At 47.1% G+C, this 21,931-nt stretch overlaps 1 protein-coding gene across 3 annotated transcripts in view; it reads left to right on the top strand.

Moving 5' to 3' along the window:
- Positions 1-21,931, top strand: part of LOC123773407 (mucin-2) — a 65,015-nt gene that overhangs the window by 30,664 nt on the left and 12,420 nt on the right. The window contains exons 1-3 of one of the 3 annotated variants that reach the window (XM_069317952.1): positions 9,744-10,459; positions 19,158-20,503; positions 20,663-21,049. In XM_069317952.1, the coding sequence (XP_069174053.1) occupies positions 10,335-10,459; positions 19,158-20,503; positions 20,663-21,049 (1,858 nt within the window). In that variant the 5' untranslated portion in view covers positions 9,744-10,334. Of the gene's footprint in view, positions 1-9,743; positions 10,460-19,157; positions 21,050-21,931 lie in introns of those variants that run through there. The other 2 variants (XM_069317951.1, XM_069317950.1) reach the window with 2 other exon arrangements.

Consider the following 21,931-nt stretch of genomic DNA (forward strand, 5'->3'; position numbering starts at 1 on the left):
GGATGGTAGGAAAAGAAGTGAATGTACATGCCACTATGCATGGGTTTACGGTAGACAGAGAAAGAGAACCCGGACACAAAGCTGTGAACGTCTAGAAAAGGAAGGAGGATATTAGATTCCCATTCAACTCAGAAATGGATGGAAGGAGCCAGATTGTTAAGAGAGGCGAGGATGGGCTGGAAAATACTAAGGTCATGAGACTATAGAGCAAAAATGTCATCAACATTTTCACAACTCCCAACATCAACAAGGGAGCCGGTCGGCCGAGCGGACAGCACGCTGTACACGTGATCCTGTGGTCCCGATTTCGATCCCGGGCGCCGACGAGAAACAATGGGCAGAGTTTCTTTCACCCTATGCCCCTGTTACCTAGCAGTAAATTTGTACCTGAGTGTTAGTCAGCTGTCACGGGCTGCTTTCTGGGGGTGGAGGCCTGGTCGAGGACCGGGCCGCTGGGACACTAAAGCCCCGAAATCATCACAAGATAACATAGCGAAGTCAGAGAGAGGGACGAGTGTCAATAGTGGGATGAAGAACAGTTTCGAAGTATTCCATATAGAGATTAGCAAGAACAGGGGAGAGAGGGGAACCCATAGCCACACCGAAAGTTTGAGAGTAATATTTACCGTTGAAAGAGAAAGAGTTAGAGAGTCAAAACAGTCTAATGAGTTCGACGAAAACGTCAGTGGGAAGCGGGAGAGGAAGAAGACCTTCAGTCGCCTTCTGTCTAAGGAAAGAGAGAACGTCATCGAGGGGAACATTAGTAAACAGTGAGTCGACATAAAGAATAAGCATCTTACACCATCTTACACCAGAGGGCTGAAGGCGCAGTCTTTCTATGAAGTCCTGAGAGTGACGAAGGTGGGCAGGGGAAAAAGTGCCAAGGTAAGGCGTCAGGGTTTTAGCGAGCCAGGAGGCAAGAGGATAGCTGACAGAGACTAGAGAACTGTCTTAGTTTGCGGTTGAAGGCAGTTTTAAGGTGACCCAAAGGGTTAGAAATCAGGGGAGCATAAGTGTGGGAGTCAGAGAGCAAGACATCTGCTTTCTGGCGGTAATTCTCACGGTCAAGGACAACTACTGAATTGCCTTTGTCGGAAGGAAGGATAAGAATAGAGTCGTTAGATTTCAGGGAGGCAAGGGCAAGCTGGAAGCGACGAGGAAGGTACTCCGCTCGTCTGTTTGAAGCTCTCACACTGAAAAAGTTCCTTCTGGTGTCTTCTTCCTTCTAGTTAGTTTGCTTCGCCAGGTGCCAACCTGCCAAGTTATACAGTTCCTTTATGTGGGAGTTGCTTCTTTGTTGATACTGTTGAGTATCCCACCATCCCTCCCACTGATCATAAACTTCCAAAAATAAATTTCAGTGTTCTGTCATATTACGTACATTTATGTAGAGACTACTAGCATAGTTGGCTTCGTTCTCGACTCACAATCGAGCATTCAATGTTCGATTCCCGGGCGGGACAGAAATGGTTGGGCACGTTTCCTTTCATGTAATGTTCACCTAGCTGTAAATATAGTAGGTACCTGGGAGTTAGGCAACAGTTGCCTGTAAGATTCAACAGAGCAGAAGAAGTTGTTAAACACATATGGCAAAATCTTACTGAAGCGACCATACGAGTCATAAATACTCACACCCCAAGTAAAACAGAAACAAACAACACTTAGTGGGCCAGCCAGAGGCTTAGGGCCCGCGCAGGAATATCCCTGCAAAAAAAAAAAAAGTTGCCTGCACCCTGGGAAAGGGCGGACCTCAATACAACCCTAAAGTATATGTTGTTGTCCCCAACAACAGGAATCATTACTCTCTGTATGTCCTCTCTGTTATATGTAGCGTCATCGTCTGTTTAGTCACAGGATTTTCCCTCTATTTGTGGCCAAGGAACAGCTTAATCTGATCCTTGGCTTTGGGTGCTATGTTATTTCCATAATACATCTCTGTCACTTTGTCCATGTATATCCTCGTTCATGGTTGTGTTATATGTGGAGGTTCCCTTATGTTCGGTGGCCTCTGTGTTGCCTCCTGGCTCCTCTCCTTCCTTCAGCTTATTTGAGTTTGGTGGTGAGGTGGACCACTGCGTCTTGTGTTGATCGTTGTCCGGGTTCTCTCTCCCGCGCTATTCTCCTGAGCCAAGTCTTGCCACTAATGGTCTTTTCCTCAAAGGATTCGCTTTCTTTGTATATTTTATCGTGTTTATTTTTTACACTGTGCATTGAGTTTACTGCTGCTCCGCTCGTCTGTTTAAAGCTCTCACACTGAAGAAGTTCCTTCTGGTGTCTCTGTTGTTAGTTTGCTTCGCCAGGTGCCAACCTGCCAAGTTATACAGTTCCTTTATGTGGGAGTCGCGTCTTTGTTGATACCTTTGAGGATCATGTATGTCATTATCATGTGTCCGCTCTCTTGTTTCCCCTTTCATTCATGCGTCTCATTCCTGGCTGTGTGTCTGGCCCTCAAACAACTTTACAAATATACCCTGATTATAACCCTTACACGGTGCAGCTATTTAAAGTACTGATTATAATTAGGGTGATTAAGGGTGTCAATCCGTGAGGTGTGGCCCTGATAATCAAGAGAGGCTGATTGACTGATATGAGGCGCTGCGTCAGCTGACACCCCTCAGCCACGACGATAAATTATAATTCCACCACTTATCACCACTTACACGACGTTGTTAATGAGCTACCCGTGTGTTGATATGGGTACATCATAATACCATTATGGGTAGTGTGTGTGTGTGTGTTGGGTGTGTGTGTGTGTGTGAGGAGGGGGCTAGGGGGGGGGGGGTGAGTGGGGGGGCTTCTTGGTAAAGTCTGGAAATGGAACAGTTACACGACACTGACCTCATCCTCCAGCAAGATAGAGAGGCACACCCCCCCCCCCCCCCACACACACACACAGTGTTGCTGGTCATTCTACCCCCCCCCATCCCCTGTGCCCGGCCCGGGTGCTTCTTAAACCCGCCGCCAGGGTCGTCACGGTCCTTGACTGTTCATTAACCCACCACAACCCACCCTGGCCACTACCCTCAACCCACCAACCCACCCTGGCCACCACCCTCACCCCACCAACCCACCCAGGCCACCGCCCTCACCCCACCAACCCACCCTGGCCACCACCCTCACCCCACCAACCCACCCTGGCCACCACCCTCACCCCACCAACCCACCCTGGCCACCACCCTCACCCCACCAACCCACCCTGGCCACCACCCTCACCCCACCAACCCACCCAGGCCACCACCCTCACCCCACCAACCCACCCAGGCCACCCCCATAACCCCACCAACCCACCCTGGCCACCACACACAAAATTTTTAAGCCAAGTGGTTTGAAGACACTTTGGACTCGTTGAAGACACATGACCTGTCAAGGAGGAGCCAAACTCTGGAACCAGTCCCGCCCCTTTATGCTGTGAGAGGTGGTGAGGGCGCCAGTAAGCTTGGGTTAAGACACCCGGCTGTAACACACGGCTAAAGTTCATGCCTTCTACTTAAGGCCTATGGAAGATGGTGGGAGGGAATTATCAAGGGAAAGCGCCAAGCCATTACGACTTCATAGCACTGGGAAGGGGTCAGGATATAGATTTGGGATGGGACGGGGGATGGAATGGTGTCCAACCACTTGGACGGTCGGGGATTGAACGCCGACCTGCACGAAGCGAGATCCTCGCTTTACCGTCTAGTCCAAATGGTTGAGGCCATGGAAGAGCAGATCCATAGTCTATCCCTCCGTGTAAGAGTAATCCACCCCCTCTAGGCTGGAGAGAGCCAGGCTGTCACAGATACGTCAGGCTGCGAGCACCCGCGTCAAAGAGCCTGGTTGACCAGTCTAGCAACGAGGAGGCCTGGTCGACGACCGGGCCGCGGGGACGCTAAGCCCTGGAAGCACCTCAAGGTAACCCCCCCCCCCCTCCTCCCTGGTAACTTACTCCTCCGCTGCCGTTAGAACGACATGGCCGTAGTAGGCGCGGGGTAAACATTGTGGCGAGCAGCCAGCCCTCACCCTCGTCCACCCGCCTCCTCCGTCCTCACCTCTCCACCACATGCAAAGCTTCCCATAAAAAGCTAAATTTTGTAACGGTTCTATTGTTACGTAAAGTATGGTGACAAATAAACACAGACACTAAGATACTATATATATATTTGGTCGAATATACAGAAGTACACAGGTGATACTTTGGTGTGAGTTGAGCGCACTGAGCGTTGGTACAGTATCTCGCAAGTGTCTGCTCTAGACCACACTTGAAAGTAGACTAGTTAATGTTTGCTATTCTTGCTGCTTATATTGCTCGGGCAACACCTCACTGTGTTGCCCGAGCAACGCCTCACCTCATTCATCTCCAAAGGTTGACAGGAATATTAACACTATATTTGGAGCGAGTATATTATTGGGATAATCTACTCGCTACAGAACTCCCCCTCCCAGGGGATGAAAGGAAAAATACTTGATCAAGGAACTTAGCTGGTCGGTGAATTGTACGCCCTGCTCGCGTTACATAACCATCAAAGTTAACTTCCTCCTCTTCGCTGATGTCATCTAACTGGGGTCGTAGGGTGGGAGGTCGCACAGGATCGTCCGTCGTCGTAGGATCAGGTTGTGGTGCAGCTGGTAACTGGGGTTGTAACATGGGAGGTCGTACAGGATCGTCCGTTGTCGTAGGTGGCGGTGCTGCTGGTAACTGTGGTCGAAAAGTGAACTGCGTAGTCGGCGGATGTGTCTCTGGAGGGATGTCTGGGGCAGCGTCACAGTGTGCTGGTTTAAGGCGATCGATGGAGATGTTTACCCGCTGTCCTCGGCGTTCAATGGTGAAGAACTTCGGTGTTCGAGAAACCACTTTAAATGGTCCTTCGTAAGGTGACTGTAGAGGGCGTCGAACAGCATCGACTCTTACAAACACGTGTTCAGTTGTGTGGAGCTCATGAGGCACATATGTAGCACGAGTTGTCGGTTGGCGTGGTGGTGTAGGCCGAATGTTTGTCATGGCCGCCCGTAATTTCTGGACAAAAGTGGGGTCTGGGGGTTTGATAAGTGGCGTTGGGGTTAAGAATTCGCCCGGAAGCCGCAGGCTAGATCCGTATACTAAGTCTGCTGCCGAGAATCCACTGCCCTCCTTCGTGGCCGAACGGATGCCAAGCAAGACTAATGGAAGGTTGTCGATCCAATCATCAGGGCGTGCTTGAGCTCTTAGGGCAGCTTTTAGTTGTCTATGAAAGCGTTCTACCATTCCGTTCGACTCAGGGTGGTATGCTGTGGTTCGGTTATGTGTGGTGCCGAGGAATTCCATAAGTTCCTTCCATAGATATGATTCGAACTGTCGTCCTTGGTCGGTGATGATGACAGAGGGGCTGCCAAAACGGGCGACCCATCCAGAGAGGAAAGCCTGGACCACTGACTCAGCTGAGATGTTGATTAATGGGATTGCTTCCGGCCATCTGGAGAATCGATCGATGCAGGTGAGTAGATAAGAATATCCTCTTGCCGACGGTAATGGTCCAACGATGTCTACATGCACCACCTCGAAACGGTCAGAAGGTAACGGAAACTGTTGAAGAGGGCTCTTTGTGTGACGATGTGTTTTCGCTCGCTGGCACTGGAGACATGAGCGAGTCCATCGTCGAACATCGGCATTGATTCCTGGCCATACAACACGCTCCGTTAGTAGTTTCTGGGAAGCGCGTACTCCTGGGTGTGCTAGGGAGTGAAATACTGAGAACGTTTTCCAGCGAAACTGGGCAGGAATGTAGGGCCTAAGTGCTCCCGTCCGTGAGGTGTCACAGATTATACTTCCGCCACCTTCCATGGGAATCTCGATGAACCGGAGAGCTGTGTCAGATGTTCGTAATCGCTGCAGATCAGGGTCTTCCCGTTGTGCCTTACTGATTACACAATAGTCCACCTGAGCTGGGTTTGTCACGACGTGGTTTATGGTGGGTCGAGACAGTGCATCGGCTATGACATTATTAGTTCCTTTGACATGACGGATATCCGAGGTAAATTGGGAAATAAATCCCAGGTGGTTGGCTACTCGAGGAGAGTGAGCATCACCCTTGGCCGCCAGCGCATAAGTGAGAGGTTTGTGGTCTGTGAGGATGTGGAAGTTCCGCCCCTCGAGAAAGTGCCGGAAATGTTGTATGGCTGAGTAGATGGCGAGCAGTTCCCTATCAAAAGTGCTGTACTTCTCTTCAGTGGGTGACAGGCGCACTGAAAAGAATGCAATTGGGCGCCATTCTCCTTCGACGAGCTGTTGTAGTACAGCACCAATTGCTGTGTTTGAAGCGTCGGTAGAGAGATTGGTGGGAGCGTCAGACACTGGGTGTGCGAGTAAGGTGAATTCCGCCAGCTTGTTTTTTATGTCGGTGAATGCTGTCTCTGCCTGGGGAGTCCACTCCAACGGAAGACGGGACGTGAGTTTCCGACCATGTAAGAGGTCGTATAAGTGTCGCAAGATGTCCGAACAATGTGGGATGAATCGATGATAAAAATTCACTACATCAAGAAATTCTTGCAACTTCTTTGGAGTAGATGGGCGCGGGAATTCCTTGATTGCATCGATTTTCTTCTCTAGTGGTTGGACCCCTGCTGCTGACACACGGTGTCCCAAGAAATCCAGCTCTGGAACATGGAAAATACACTTCTCGGAGTTGAGCTGCAAGCCGAAGTTGCGCAGACGGGTGAGAAGGAGTCGGAGGTGTAGCAGATGTTCTGTTTGTGATGTACTGGCCACCAGCAGATCGTCAATGTAGGCGTAGCAAAAAGGAAGGTCCTTAACTACTTGGTCGATGAAGCGTTGGAATGTCTGGGCTGCATTCCGTAGACCAAAAGGCATCCGGACGAATTCAAACAGTCCAAAAGGTGTTGTGATCGCTGTTTTCGGAATGTCTGCCGGTTCCACAGGGATCTGGTGAAATGCCCGCACAAGGTCAATTCTCGAAAAAACGGTTGCGTTGCTCAATCCCTGTGAGAAATCCTGGATGTGTGGTATTGGGTAGCGATCCGGCAGAGTGCGAACGTTGAGAGCCCTGTAGTCTCCGCAAGGGCGCCATTCCCCTGGGGCTGTTTTCGGGACCATATGGAGAGGTGAAGCCCATGGACTGTTCGAAGGGCGGATTATTCCCGCCTCCTGTAGCTTATTGAATTCAGCACGTGCTACCGCCAGTCGTTCCGGTGCCAGGCGGCGTGGTCTGGCGAAGGTAGGTGCTCCCGTTGTAGTAATGTGATGCGTAATCGTATGTTGCACCTCTGGTCGAGGGCTGGCGGGTTGGGTCACATCTTTGAATTCATCCAGGAGTGCTTGAAGTTCCGTAGATGCGACTGGGGTGACGATGTTAACTTGTGGTGAGGTACTAGGAGAGGCTCGAAGTACTGCACCTGCGGGATCCACCATAAGTCGATGGTGTTGCAGGAAATCCCATCCAAGAATGGGTTGTTCCACATCCGCTATGAGGAAAGTGAACGTAAAGCGACCCAGAGAGGCGAACTCGAGAACCAGGGCGCGGGTCCCATATGTACGGACGGACGTACCATTGGCGGCTCGTAAGTCCAAACCAGGAGTACGGGTTGGTTTGACCAGTGGGGGAGGCAACACACTAGCTGCTGCACCTGTGTCAACGAGGAAACGGCGTTTGGTTATGACGTCAGATATGTAGAGCAGTGTAGTGTTTGAAATGGCGGGGTCACTGGCCGTTAACAGTCCCCGCCGAAGTAGTTTCCCGACCAGGAACAAGGAGCCCTACAGTTGCGGGCTTGGTGTCCGAACTTCTGGTGGTAAGAACAAAGCTCTCCACGACGTTCTCGCTGTCGCCTAGAGACTGATACTGGATTCGCATGGTACGTCTTCCCTGGGTGGAAAAAACGCCGGTTCTGGAGGACGTCGAGTTGTTGGGTGTCTGTAGTCTGCTGTGTATCACTGAGGTGGGACAGCGTAGCGTTATCAGACGTCGTATGAAGCCGGTCTGCCAGTGTAGCCAGCTGGGCTAATGGGGTGTCGTCAGCCATACTGAATAGGGCCGGTTGAATGTGTTTTGGACAGAGTTGTATCCACAGTGATCTCACAATCTCGCTGGGGGCTGGACCAGTTGCAGTATGCATCACATACTGAATATGCCGCAGAAGCTGGGCTGGTGTTTTGTCTACTAACCTTTTGTCAGTGAGGAGTTGGTCTCTTTGTTGAATGCGGCGTTTCATTGCTGCCTGTAGAAGAGCGGCCTTCAATGCAGTGTACGTCCTGGTGTCCGGTGATGACAGCGGAGGCAGTGTGCATAGCCTCCGAGGTAAGTGTTGGCAGGGTACAGGCATATCGGGCTTTCTCAGTCGAAATTTCGTGAAGGTCGAAAATAGCCTCCATCTGCATGAACCAAAATTCTGGCTCATCTGCGTTGTATGCTGGAAACTTGGTAGATAAATCCATGACGAAGATCTAGTTTGTGACTAGGTGTTCTTTTTCACTCACTGGGTCACCAATGTAACGGTTCTATTGTTACGTAAAGTATGGTGACAAATAAACACAGACACTAAGATACTATATATATATTTGGTCGAATATACAGAAGTACACAGGTGATACGTTGGTGTGAGTTGAGCGCACTGAGCGTTGGTACAGTATCTCGCAAGTGTCTGCTCTAGACCACACTTGAAAGTAGACTCTGGTTAATGTTTGCTATCCTGCTGCTTATATGCCCGGGCAACGCCTCACCTCATTCATCTCCAAAGGTTGACAGGAATATTAACACTATATTTGGAGCGAGTATATTATTGGGATAATCTACTCGCTACAATTTGATTAAGTTGGGTTATGGTGGATTAAGTTAGGTTTGCCTAGGTTAAGCTTGGATCGGGTAAGTTAGGTTAGCTTGGGATAGTTTTGGCCAGGCTAAGATGGGATAGGGAACAAGATGGGAGGGAGGAGTGACATCGTGACACCCGCCCACCGTATGGCTGTCTCTCTAGCACCTCCCAGCCCTTCACACCTCACCTTCCTTGCTCGCTCCCAGCTCCCACCACCACACTGGTTGACCATAGTCACAGCTCCCAGCAGCACACAGCTCCCAGCAGCACACAGCTCCCAGCAGCACACAGCTCCCAGCAGCACACAGCTCCCAGCAGCACACAGCTCCCAGCAGCACACAGCTCCCAGCAGCACACAGCTCCCAGCAGCACACAGCTCCCAGCAGCACACAGCTCCCAGCAGCACACACACTCACCATGGTACAGCAGGTTCACCATGTTGACGGAACAACAGTACCGTCAACATGGTAAACCGTCTTCCCAGTTTGGTGCCTTCTTTGATAATTTCTTTCTAGGGTGTCTCTGAGAACCCCACACTAAGTTGGGGGCTCCCAGAGAGACGCTAGGGTGTCTCTGGGAGCCTCACACTAGGGTGTGTCTGGGAGCCTCACACTAGGGTGTCTCTGGGAGCCTCACACTAGGGTGTGTCTGGGAGCCTCACACTAGGGTGTCTCTGGGAGCCTCACACTAGGGTGTGTCTGGGAGCCTCACACTAGGGTGTCTCTGGGAGCCTCACACTAGGGTGTGTCTGGGAGCCTCACACTAGGGTGTCTCTGGGAGCCTCACACTAGGGTGTGTCTGGGAGCCTCACACTAGGGTGTCTCTGGGAGCCTCACACTAGGGTGTGTCTGGGAGCCTCACACTAGGGTGTGTCTGGGAGCCTCACACTAGGGTGTGTCTGGGAGCCTCACACTAGGGTGTGTCTGGGAGCCTCACACTAGGGTGTGTCTCTGGGAGCCCCACACTAGGGTGTGTCTCTGGGAGCCCCACACTAGGGTGTCTCTCTGGGAGCCTCACACTAGGGTGTGTCTCTGGGAGCCTCACACTAGGGTGTGTCTCTGGGAGCCCCACACTAGGGTGTGTCTGGGAGCCTCACACTAGGGTGTGTCTCTGGGAGCCCCACACTAGGGTGTGTCTGGGAGCCTCACACTAGGGTGTGTCTCTGGGAGCCCCACACTAGGGTGTGTCTCTGGGAGCCCCACACTAGGGTGTGTCTCTGTAGCGTATATAATAAATACATCTAATATATAATATTATATATAGATATGTTAAACACAATATGTTAATTCTCATCATACTCCCCTGGTTCTATGATGCCGCTTCCCTTGAGAGCGAGGACGCTCTTAGCGCCACAGTTTAGGCAGTGATGTGGTGGAGGCAGACTTATACACTGTTGAAAATGTTGATATGATAGAGCCTAATAGGCTCAGGCATCTGTACACCAGTTGATTGACACTCGAGAGGCGGGACCAAAGAGCCGAAACTCAACCCCCGCAAGCACAACTTGGTGAGTACAGTTGCATGAGCTTCAGCCGCCATATTTGCGTATAATAATGTATGGTTGTGTCCGGCAGATGAAGGAGGCGGTGGTGGTGGTGGTGGCGGCGGTGATGGCGGCCGTGTTGAGCGCCGCGTCCGGCAGCAGCTCGGGCTACGGCCACTCCTTCATCTACTACAAGTAAGTTGTAATGCTTCTAGCATGTCGTGGTTAAGTGGTCTAGGGCGTGTGCTTGGGAGTACGCAGTGGACAGGTTCGAATCCTCCTCTTGGCTCCTACTGATTTTCTCATTATTATTATTATTATTATTTAAGTAATGGTAATGTCTTCTCGCAGACATAATAACATGGGATAAAAACCCACATTTGTGTGTTTGTGAAATTTATGTACAGAGTTCACACCAAGTCTTTCGCACTCTCCTGAGTGTTTTGTGAAGGTCTGAGTGTGTGGTCAGGACGAGAATTATATCTCACAGTCTAGTGAGGCTACTATCATTATTGTTTTAGATTCAGTTACTAAGAACAAAAATTCCAAGTAGCACGGGCTATGGTGAGCCCGTAGTGGACTTACCTGGCACAGGAGCGGGGCTGATTGATTGATGAAGATTAAGCCACCCAAAAGAGGAGCGGCCTGTAACTTGCGGCTACTATGCTGGGTCCATGATTGATTGATTGATTGATAAAGATTAAGCCACCAAAGACGTGGCACGGGCATGAATAGCCATAAGTGGTACAATTTTTTGTTCAGTAAATCTTTTCAGTGTTCTGAGGTCCCATTAATCGTCAAGCTGTTATCGCGGGGAGGATACTGCTTGACATTATTTATGAGGGTGTCCAGCTGCTAGACACCTTTGTTGACCAGGAGAGTGGCTGTGTTGATGGCTTCAGGGTGGCCACTGCATGATTCAGGAACTCTTAAAGCTCTTCTAAGGTCATTGGTTGCTTCACATTCCAGAAGATAGTGAAGTAATGGCTTTTCTGTGACAGTTTGGCAGAAGATGCACTCTCTCTGTCGGGGTTCACCAATCTCCCAGTTGCATCTGTAACCTAGACGTAGTCTATATAACCTAACTGCTATTTCCCTGTGGATTCCTTTTGGGATATTTAACCTTTCTAATTTGGTTGCCTGAAGATACCATGTTGCAGATGGCGAACCTTCAGCTACTCTCTGGTGCAGGTCGGCTTTGTTGAGATGTGAGAGTTTTTTGGTGATGATGTTTTTTATGTTCTCTAGGCTGGGTTGAATTGTTTTATGTATCACTGGATGACGAGTTGCCAATTTAGTAATTTCATCAGCTTTTTCATTTAATGGGATTCCAATATGGGGTGGGATCCAGTTTAAAGTTATGTTGAGGCCTTTGCCTTTAGCGACTGCTCAAAGATACAAAATGGTGGTAATTATTATCACGTTATCTTTCCACTGTTTTTGTGCTAATATTTGAAGTGCAGCTTTTGAGTCTGTGTGTATGATTGCATTTTAAGTGTTTTGTGCAATCACATATGCGAATGCCTGTTGTATGGCAAACAGCTCAGTTTGGGTTGATGATACTAGTCCTCCCAGTCTCCAATATGCCTGCACGCTGGTCGTGCAAAGAGCAGCGCCAACACTCTCATATTCTGTGTCCACCGATCCGTCTGTGAAGATGTGGGTGGCTCCTGCTACTGCTATGCTATACATTTGCTCTTCTATTATGCGCCTTAGGATTGTCGGATCATAGGCAGCCTTTTTCACTGGGAGACTTTCTATTACTATTTTGAAGGTAGACTCCTCCCACGGTAGGGAAGAAGTGTAGTTTGGGTGTGGATGATCTCCCTCTCTATCAAGAATTATGCTTTTTAAATGTAATCTGTTTAGGACATTTCCTGCTCTGGCAGCCCAAGAGTTTCCATTGTTTTGGCCAAGTCCAACCACCAAGGCCTGGGATTGGTGGTTGTTTATAAACTTTTTTCTATAGTAAACTTTATTAACTTTTTTTCTATAGTAAACTGTATAGTAAACTCAAGGCTATTAAGACCCCCTCTAGGTACCTATCTAGGTTCTCGAAATGATCGTCACTTACAGCGATAACATCATCACCATATCTCAAGCTCTGGGATCTTTCCCATCTATTATTACTGTGGGTGCAAATTGTGCTTAAAAAATCCATATATAAATTTGCAAGAATAGGGGATACGGGAAGAACCCACAGCCACCCCGAACTTGCGTTTATAAGCCAAACTTTCAAAAGTAAAATAAGTGTCTTCTTGATCCAGAAACGGTCAAGAGAATCCAAGCCTTTGGATCTACCCAGCAACCCAAAGCCACAACTTCGCGCCACAAACTACCCGTCCTTTAATTAAAAGCCAATAGAATACTCATCGGCAAGACCGAGTCTATGAAAATGAAAATCAGCAACAGTCTAAAGCTCCAATTCCTTTCAGTCAGAACAAGAAGGGGACCTCGAGCAACTGGAGGAAACAGAGCACTATATGTTACAGGTTACACTGTCATTTGTAACCTGTGATAATATCACGAGGCAACAACAACACACAGGTCAGGGCAACAACAACACACAGGTCAGGGCAACAACAACACACAGGTCAGGGCAACAACAACAACAACACACAGGTCAGGGCAACAACAACAACAACACACAGGTCAGGGCAACAACAACACACAGGTCAGGGCCAATACACCTGCTCTTGCCGCCACGATACCTCAGGTACGGATGACGAGCTCTACATCATCAAGTGGTCCAGTAGGTGGATGTAGCGGTGACACCACGACCCAACCCACAGTCTCCACCTCCCGGGAAACAAGAAAGGCAGCCAAAGGAGTATCAAGTGACTTCTGTTCCAGTGGTTATTGCCTCCCTAACCGAGACCTTCAGCATGATGCTCGGCGAAGTATTCCAAGCACTGGAACAGACCAGCTCTCAGTCAAGGAAGGAAATGTTTAGATTATTTTTTTTTTTTACCTCTTATGAACTTAGTCCTCCACTCTTTAAGAAGCTCTACCTGAAGACGTCGACGAAGTCGAAGTCGATGAAGGTGGCGAAACGGAATTGTTTCAGCACCCAGCGGCAGTCTCCACTCCGGCCAAGAAGACACAACACGTAAGGCAAATCAGCGCACTAGAAACCACTGAGGACTCAATGGATTCAACTCTAATAGAATAACAGACAATAACGACAAAATCAACATTATACAATGGAACATCCAGGGAGTCAAAAACCAAGCACAAACACTCAGAGCTGGGCTTATCAGGGACACCATTGATATTGTTTGACTTCAAGAAACACTCACTATCACTGAACGAAGTATCAGTATCCCAGGATATCAAGGTTTGCACTGCCCAAGTGCACAAGGCGGCACCAGAGGCACTTCAATGCTAGTAAGAAATCATATCAATGCCACGCCAGTCACAGACCTGCCTAACTGTGGTGAGGACACCACAGATGGAAACCATCTCAAGACCTACAACCACTCACATCTTCACAGACGGATCAGTTGATCAAGAAAGAGGTTCTGCTGGGGCAGCAGTTTACACTAATAACCATGAAGCTTACTGGAGCATGAATAGTGGGTGCTCAACATTGCAAACAAAGTTTTAGGCTCTGAAAAAAACCATAAATTATGCAATTGAGAACAATTTAAAAGATATAATCATTTATACCGACTCTTAAATCTTCGCTACAGGCATTGTTATCCAGTCAGCACAGATAATATACAACTCATCACTGAAGTCCTACATTTAGAAAACGAAGCACACAATCTAGGGCTGTCAGTCATTCTAAACTGGATACCAAGTCACATTGGCGTAGATGGTAATGAAAAGCCAGACTCACTAGCAAAACCTGCCACTGATCTACCTGTCGTACAGGTTAAAATACCTACAAGTTTTTCACAGATTAAGGAGCAAATCAAGAAAAAATAATCCCAAGTATCAAAGGTCGCCTCAGAGCCAAAGTAGCGGAAGGAAGATCCACTGCGATATAGTACGAACAAGCCACTGGGTGCTGGGTACTACTCTTTCAAGCCTGACAAAAAGATATCCAGAGATATCTTTCCGTTGGAGAGTATGGCTGGGTATGGCTACATTGCAGTAGCCATACACAGACTCAGACTTGGTTACAAGTGCTGCTGGGAGGTAATAAACCCAATAGTTAAAGAGTGTCATATCTGTGGAACAGAAGCAGAGGCGCCACTATTGCACTACTTACTGGAATGTGAAGCTACTGAAGCCCTGCACATCAAACTCAACATTAATCCAACGACAGCAGCTGCATTAAATGAAAAATCCACAGCGACTACAAGGATTAAAAAAAAGCAGTTGAAGAAAGGGACACACTAGTGAACACTTTGCATCTATATCTTCTGTCGGAAAATCCGACACCATTTAATAATATTACATGCAATTGCAGATAATATTGTTGCATTGTATAAACAAGTTACCCATAGAAAATGTAGCTTGTAGTGGAATTTTCCGTCTATAGAAAACGGGATATCATTGCCACATACTATTATAAATTCACCACCTATTATGGTGGGAATTATTCTTAAATACATTAGTCTTTGGACTTTACCATCATAAAACATCTCAATTGAATTAATTTAATTATCAGTATTAAAATGTGTAAAGTAAATGTGACCCTTCTATCACTTTCTGATATCTGGACAATATAGGCCAGTGGCGTCAGTGAGGAGGGATTGGTCAGCCATTGTTGTTGAGACCTGAGGCGCACGGGAGTAAACGGCTCTTGTTAATTTCTCTTGGACGAAGTGTTATGGAAACCAAAGGTCTTCCATCATCAACACGCTGTCAACAAATACAAGGAAAGTGTTCTACCGAAACCCATTTATCTAATCATTTTTGGCCATTAATGTCAGTAGATAGAGCGAACCGGTTAGAATGCGAACAGCCTCTTAATAAAAGGTAATTAAGCCTTGGTCATTATCTGATTCATTGTACAGTGTTTTCTCTGATGAAGCTGTCATATATTAGGATTCTGGCTTTACAGCTAGTGCCTTTGACAGGTCAAGAAGAGGAAGCAAGCTTTGTGCGTCAGTTACTGGGTGACGGAAGCTACCTCACACGAGGATAATTTGGTGTCTACATCCTAGTTATATCTGGTGGACTAAGCCTGTTGTATAATATAAGGAACCTCCTCAATGTATACTAATATATGTAGTTTAATACTGTAGTTTGATTGGCTGCATATATATAAATTCAATATAAACCCCCCCCCCTAATGTGTAAGGATCAATTTGTGAGATTATTGCAGAAATACAGTCCACTTATCATACAAATTGCTATCGAAAAATATAAATTAACGTAAATATAAATTCTATATAAATTCATATAAATTAAATAAATATAAATCTCACAAGTCGGTTCCCACATCTGCGACCAAGATAACGTTATTTAAACAAAAGACTAAACCCAGTGCGAAATATAGGAAACTCTACGTTCATTTAAAACTTTGACCCCAATATCAAAGTAACTAAGGTTATCGCCAATAATCAAACTCAATTACGGGCTCACCATAGCCCGTGCTACATGGACATTTCATTCCGAGTGGCTGAAACAACAACAACAACAACAACAGGATAGCCGCCAGTCACAGCCTCGCTCCTGTGCCAGGTAAGTCCACTACGGGCTCACTCTATCCCGTGCTACTTGGAACTTTTTGTTCCACAGTAGCTGAATCTAAAATAACAGCAACAACGACGATAGCAGCCTCATTAGATGTTGAGATGAGTTACGAGAAGTCTCGTCCTAATCACACACTCAGAAGAAGATGTTATTATTATTATTACTATTATCAGTCATAATTAATATTAAAATTATCACGTGTATCATTCATGTTATGAATGTCATAAATATATATATATATATATATATATATATATATATATATATATATATATATATATATATATATATATATATATATATATATATATATATATATATATAATATCTGGTGACTGTGCAAAAGTTTTTGCACCGTGACTGCAGAAGTCATTGTTAGCCGAGGCTATATCCCCAACGACCCGACAGCACTTGGTGGTAAGGTTGGAAATAGACATTTCATCAAATCACCTCACTTGGGGTCACGTGGGCAACACAAATGCGAACAAGCTTCAATGGTCCCCAAGCCAATATGCAACTGAAAACACCACGCCCAGAAGGATTCGAACCCAGAGAGCCAAGAGCACAGCCAAGGTGCATAGTGCTGCAGTTCAAATCAGTGGGATGCTCTTGCAGCCCCAACATCCATCATAGATCCAACAAAAAAGCACGAAGAGTCCAGCTGGGATCACCCACTAGTGGAAAAAATAGCTGATGCCATGCTCAGCGCCGCAACATTAGGCAAGGAGAAAACCCGCCTCTGAGCAGTGCGTGCCCCCCATGCAGGAGACTTCCTTCTGGCAGTACCCATGTCGACAACAGGCACGAGTTTACATCCAGAATCCTTTCGTGTAGCAGTGGCCCTCCGCCTTGGTGCCCCAATTTACACTGAATACAAGTGTATTTGCAACAGAGTGGAAGCAGGCCAATATGGACTGCATGGGTTGCACTGCGGAAGCACAAAGGGCTGGCATGCAAGACACAACAAGGTTAATAATATCACTGAGCCTTGCCTCAGCTCAGTGCCCAGAAGAGAGAGAACCTCGCATCCTAGGGGACCAAAACCCCTAGGATGGAACAAAACGGATGACTCCACACATCGCCTAGATGGCATCACAATGTACTCCTGGAAAATGGGCAGGGAGCTGGTGTGGGACTACATATGTGTATCCACCCTGGCTGACACATACATACACTTCGGTGCTGATCAAGCAGGTTGAGATGTCACAAGATGAACAAGCCACTAGATGTGGCTTGTTCCTTAGCCAACCCCAGGGAAACAGAAAAATCAATCACGTACAGGCGACCGGATTGTCAATACACCTTTGTTCCCATAGCGTCTGAGACGCATGGCCCCTGGGGAAGGAGCTCCTTGGGATTTCTCAAAGAATTGGGCTCCAGGCTCATTGACAGCACCAGAGACCCAAGGGCGGCCAGTTTCTTATTCCAGCGCCTCAGTGTGGCGACCCAGAGGGGAAACGACTGCTGCGTTCTCGGTTCTTGTCCGGAAGCGGAGGAGCTCCAACAGATCCATAACCTTCAAACACTCATTGTATTAACTAAGGTACATCTTGTAACCTTTAAATATCCAATAAAGCACAAAAGACAAAAGGAAGGGGGTGGTAGAAGAATAGCTCACAGAAACTGTATTGGAGGGGACCTAAACATTCCCTCTACTGTGTAATGTGTGATTTCCTCCAAGGCTAAGGGTTCTCTTCATCCAGCCAGAGGTGGTACTCCCTTCTATATAAATTATAAAATAATTTTATAGATATCAAATAACTATAAAAAGGGAATATCTGTCGCACTTTTTGCTTCTCCGAAGTTGGAAGCTTTGGACTAGACTCATTAAACTCTGCATGACTGATAGTGATTGTATGGGCAGTGTTATGGGGGGGAAGTCACGGTCGGCCCCCCATGCCTCCCTCGGAGGGGCAGTGAACCCATGTATCCCCATATACCCCCATGCACGAAGACGCTAGATATGAAATGTGCCGCTCAAAGTCCGTAGAGTTTAGCATTATCTTAAATACTAGTGAATTCAGATACTGACTTGTAAATTGTATGTTTAAAGGACGTTTGCATTCTGGCTGTATCTTTTTGGTTACAGGGTTTATGGATAATGGTCACAGTGTGGAGGAGAGACAGAGAAGGCATGTGGGAGGATGACAAGGAGGGGTGTGTGTGTGTGTGGGAGATGGGGAAGTACCTGGTTGATACCTGCTTAATGGGGTTCTGGGAGTTCTTCTACACCCCAAGCCCGCCCCGAGGCCAGGCTTGACTTGTGAGAGTTTGGTCCACCAGGCTGTTGCTTGGAGCGGCCCGCAGGCCCACATACCCACCACAGCCCGGTTGGTCCGGCACTCCTTGAAGGAAACAATCTAGTTTTCTCTTGAAAATGTCCACGGTTGTTCCGGTAATATTTCTTATGCTTGCTGGGAGGACGTTGAACAGCCGCGGACCTCTGATGTTTATACAGTGTTCTCTGATTGTGCCTATGGCACCTCTGCTCTTCACTGGTTCTATTCTGCATTTTCTTCCATATCGTTCACTCCAGTACGTTGTTATTTTACTGTGTAGATTTGGTACTTGGCCCTCCAGTATCTTCCACGTGTATATTATTTGGTATCTCTCTCGTCTCCTTTCTAGAGAGTACATTTGGAGGGCTTTGAGACGATCCCAATAATTTAGGTGCTTAATCTCGTCTATGCGTGCCGTATATGTTCTCTGTATTCCCTCTATTTCAGTAATCTCTCCTGCTCTGAAGGGGGAAGTGAGTACTGAGCAGTACTCGAGACGGGACAACACAAGTGACTTGAAGAGTACAACCATTGTGTGTTGGGGAGATGGAGAGGGTGTGGGGGGGGGGGGGAGACAGGCAAGGTGTGTGTGTGAAGAGAGACAGGGAGGGTATGTGTTGGAGAAGATGTGGAAGAAGTGTGAGGAAGACCTTAGTACCGGGCACCGCCGGGTACCCCCACCAAGTTTACTGTGTTTGTCTTATGTATTGTGTATAAAATTAATGTCTCAATCCTCAAGGTATTTGTTGACGTTGTCTTTAAATGTGTTAACTTAAGGCAGAATAAATAACATTTCAACATTAAATGAAATACTTAATTTTGAAATATTCGGATAAAATTATTATATTATTAGATTTTATATAATTTATATAGCTGCATAAATAACGTTAGTATAGTTGCAAATAGCATCCGTTTAGCAATAGGTTTCATCCTCGGATGAAAGTAACATGAGCTTTCTCTTGCAGTCCGCCGGCAGACGGCGCCCCGCCACCAGACATCCAGCTGATGATGCATCAGGCCCACAACACTGGACTCCAGACCCACGCTGCTGGACAGGTCTTGACCGTGATCAGGCAGGACAAGACCCCTCGCCACGATCCTGCACCTCTTTCACCTGACCTCAGCACCTATGAGGGTGACTTCTCTCGTGCTAAAGGCTCGGTTGCTGAATTTCCAGATACCCTGGACTCTTCTGGTGACCTATCTGATACCCAGGACTCTACCGGTTATCTTCCAGAAATAAAAGTTTCTGCTAGTAATCTAGAAACCCAGACATCTTTTCGAGATCTAAAAGACATTCATACTTCTGCTGGTTATCAAGCAGACCAGACTTTTAACGGTGATCTTCAAGACAGTCAAACTTTTCTTGATGGCTTTTTAGCCAACCAACCGTCTTCTTTTCGTAATTTTCCAGGCGTCTACCCAGCTGAATTTCCAGATACAGAGGCATCTGTTGGGACGCTTCCAGTAATCCAGACATATGCTGGTGATCTTCGAGATATCCAGACTTCAGCCGATAATCTTCCAGAGGCTCTGAACTCAACTGAAGATCTTCCAGACTCCCAGACCACTGTTGCTGGACGTCCAGATACTCAAACGTCTGATGGTGAACCTAAAAAGCTCCAAACAGCTTCCGTTGATATTCCAGACACCTATAACTCTGTTGATTACCGTATAGACACGCAGACCTCTGCTGGTGATATACACTCACAGACCACTGTTACTGACCTTCCAGACATAGAAACTACTGTTGGTCTTCAAGATATTCAGGTGTACACGAATGAACATCCAGAAGCCCATAACTCTGCTGGTGACCAACCAGACCCCCAGTATACTATTACTTATCTTCCAAGCTCCCAGACCTCTGTTGATGGTTTTCGAGACTCTCAGGTTGTTGAAGTTGACTTTACTAATACCCAAAACCCTTCTGGGGATCAACCAAATTCTCTGGCAGATGTTGATGAATTTCCAAAAACCTACCTTTCTGACGGTGATTTTCCAAAAGCCCATATTTCTAATAGTGGTGTTCCCAAAACACAGCCCTTGAAAGGTGATGTTATGAAAATGGAAGCCTCTACGGGTGATCATGCAAGCACCCGGACCTACACGGGGGAACTTCAGGATAACAAATCTGCTGGTGACCTTACACACACCCACACCTCTTTTGTTTTTCCCGAATCACAGTCTTTTGTTGATGTTCTTCCAGACTTACAGACCTCTGATGGTGACCTTCCAGACGCCCAGACTTCTGATGGTGACCTTTTAGACGTCCAGACCTCTGAGGGTCACCTTCCAGACGCCCAGATCTCTGGTCAGTTGATAAACGGTGACCTGAGCACCGGGAGTTTTGGTAATCACTCATATTTTCAAATATTAACGAAAGATTCAGTGATACACAATGATCACCCGAGCGTCCATACTTCCTCAGATGAGCTGAAGGACGGTCCTAATGTGCATATTCTTTCAACAGAGCACAATTTAGAGCTTCCTGCAACATTTAGGGAAGATCTGGTTGATGAGAGAATCTTGCACACGATTCTTTTATCGCCGACAACGCCCAGAGAAGCAAATGATATCACGCCAGCACAACCCGAAGAAAACATCATGGTGCGATTTGAAGACGACAAGAAAACAGAGAAGAAAACGAAGACGAAACTGAGGAATGAGTCTGTGGATCATTTGGAAAACACGCTGTACTTTGCTCTTGACCTTGACGAGAAGAAAGAGGACACGCAAGAGGCTCCACTGGGGAGATCGGTGGAATCCAGGGCCCAGTCCTTGGCGGATTACCCGGTCGAGCACAGAGGCGGCCATACCAATGACCTCTACCAATACCACTTCCAGGATCACAAGACAGGTAAGATTGTTGTGTCAATTCCAGGGCAGCCATGCAGATGAGTGTGTTCCAGTTGTGCCTCCAGGACTTCCATGTGGATGAATGTGTTCTAGTACTGCTTCCAGAACCAACATATGAGTGAATGTGTTTAAGCACTAGATTGCGTTCTACGTACAGGACCATCATACGTGTGTGTTTTAAGTACTGCTTCTAGGACCAGTAAGTGTGATCTACGTCTGGACCACAGGATGGGAGAACGTTATCCAGTACCATATAATAATAATAATTATTATAATTATTATTAAGTCTAAGCTTTCAACTGATAGTGCTTAGCAGCACCAATGCCAGGGACACTAGCCAGATAAATTAACACCGTTGCGCAGTTTTTCATTATTGAAAAACAATTTGTTGTGGGATGACAGATACGACTTTATTCCTGGTCAGCCGTGTTGATCGCTAGGATTGGTTAGCCTTACGGTAGATTACTTATACGTTAAAATGAGTAGGCGAGAATATACATGATGGGTGTGTGTCTGTGGTTAAGGTGTTTAGGGACCTGGAAAGGGGAGATGTATCTTGTGTGAGGACAGAGTTTGTTCTGGTTCTCATGAATGGATTTTTTCAGGTAATCAATTCCCATTATCGGGGAGTGGAAGCCAGTGCTTAAGCTTGTATCCAGGTTTTCCATTAACCCTATCACCCCCCCCCCCCTCAAGGTCAAACTACTGACCTTCCCCAGGATGCAACCCCCACAACAGTTACCTAACTCCCGGGTACTTAAACAGTTTATGAGTTCCAAAACATTATGAGAGGTTGTTTAAACCGTTATTAATAAGCTTGGGCTGTGAAGATTCGACACACTTAAACTGTTTTGTAAACGTAAACATGGCCGCCATGATTTAG

Source organism: Procambarus clarkii, chromosome 89, assembly GCF_040958095.1.
Source record: "Procambarus clarkii isolate CNS0578487 chromosome 89, FALCON_Pclarkii_2.0, whole genome shotgun sequence".
NCBI lineage: Eukaryota > Metazoa > Arthropoda > Malacostraca > Decapoda > Cambaridae > Procambarus > Procambarus clarkii.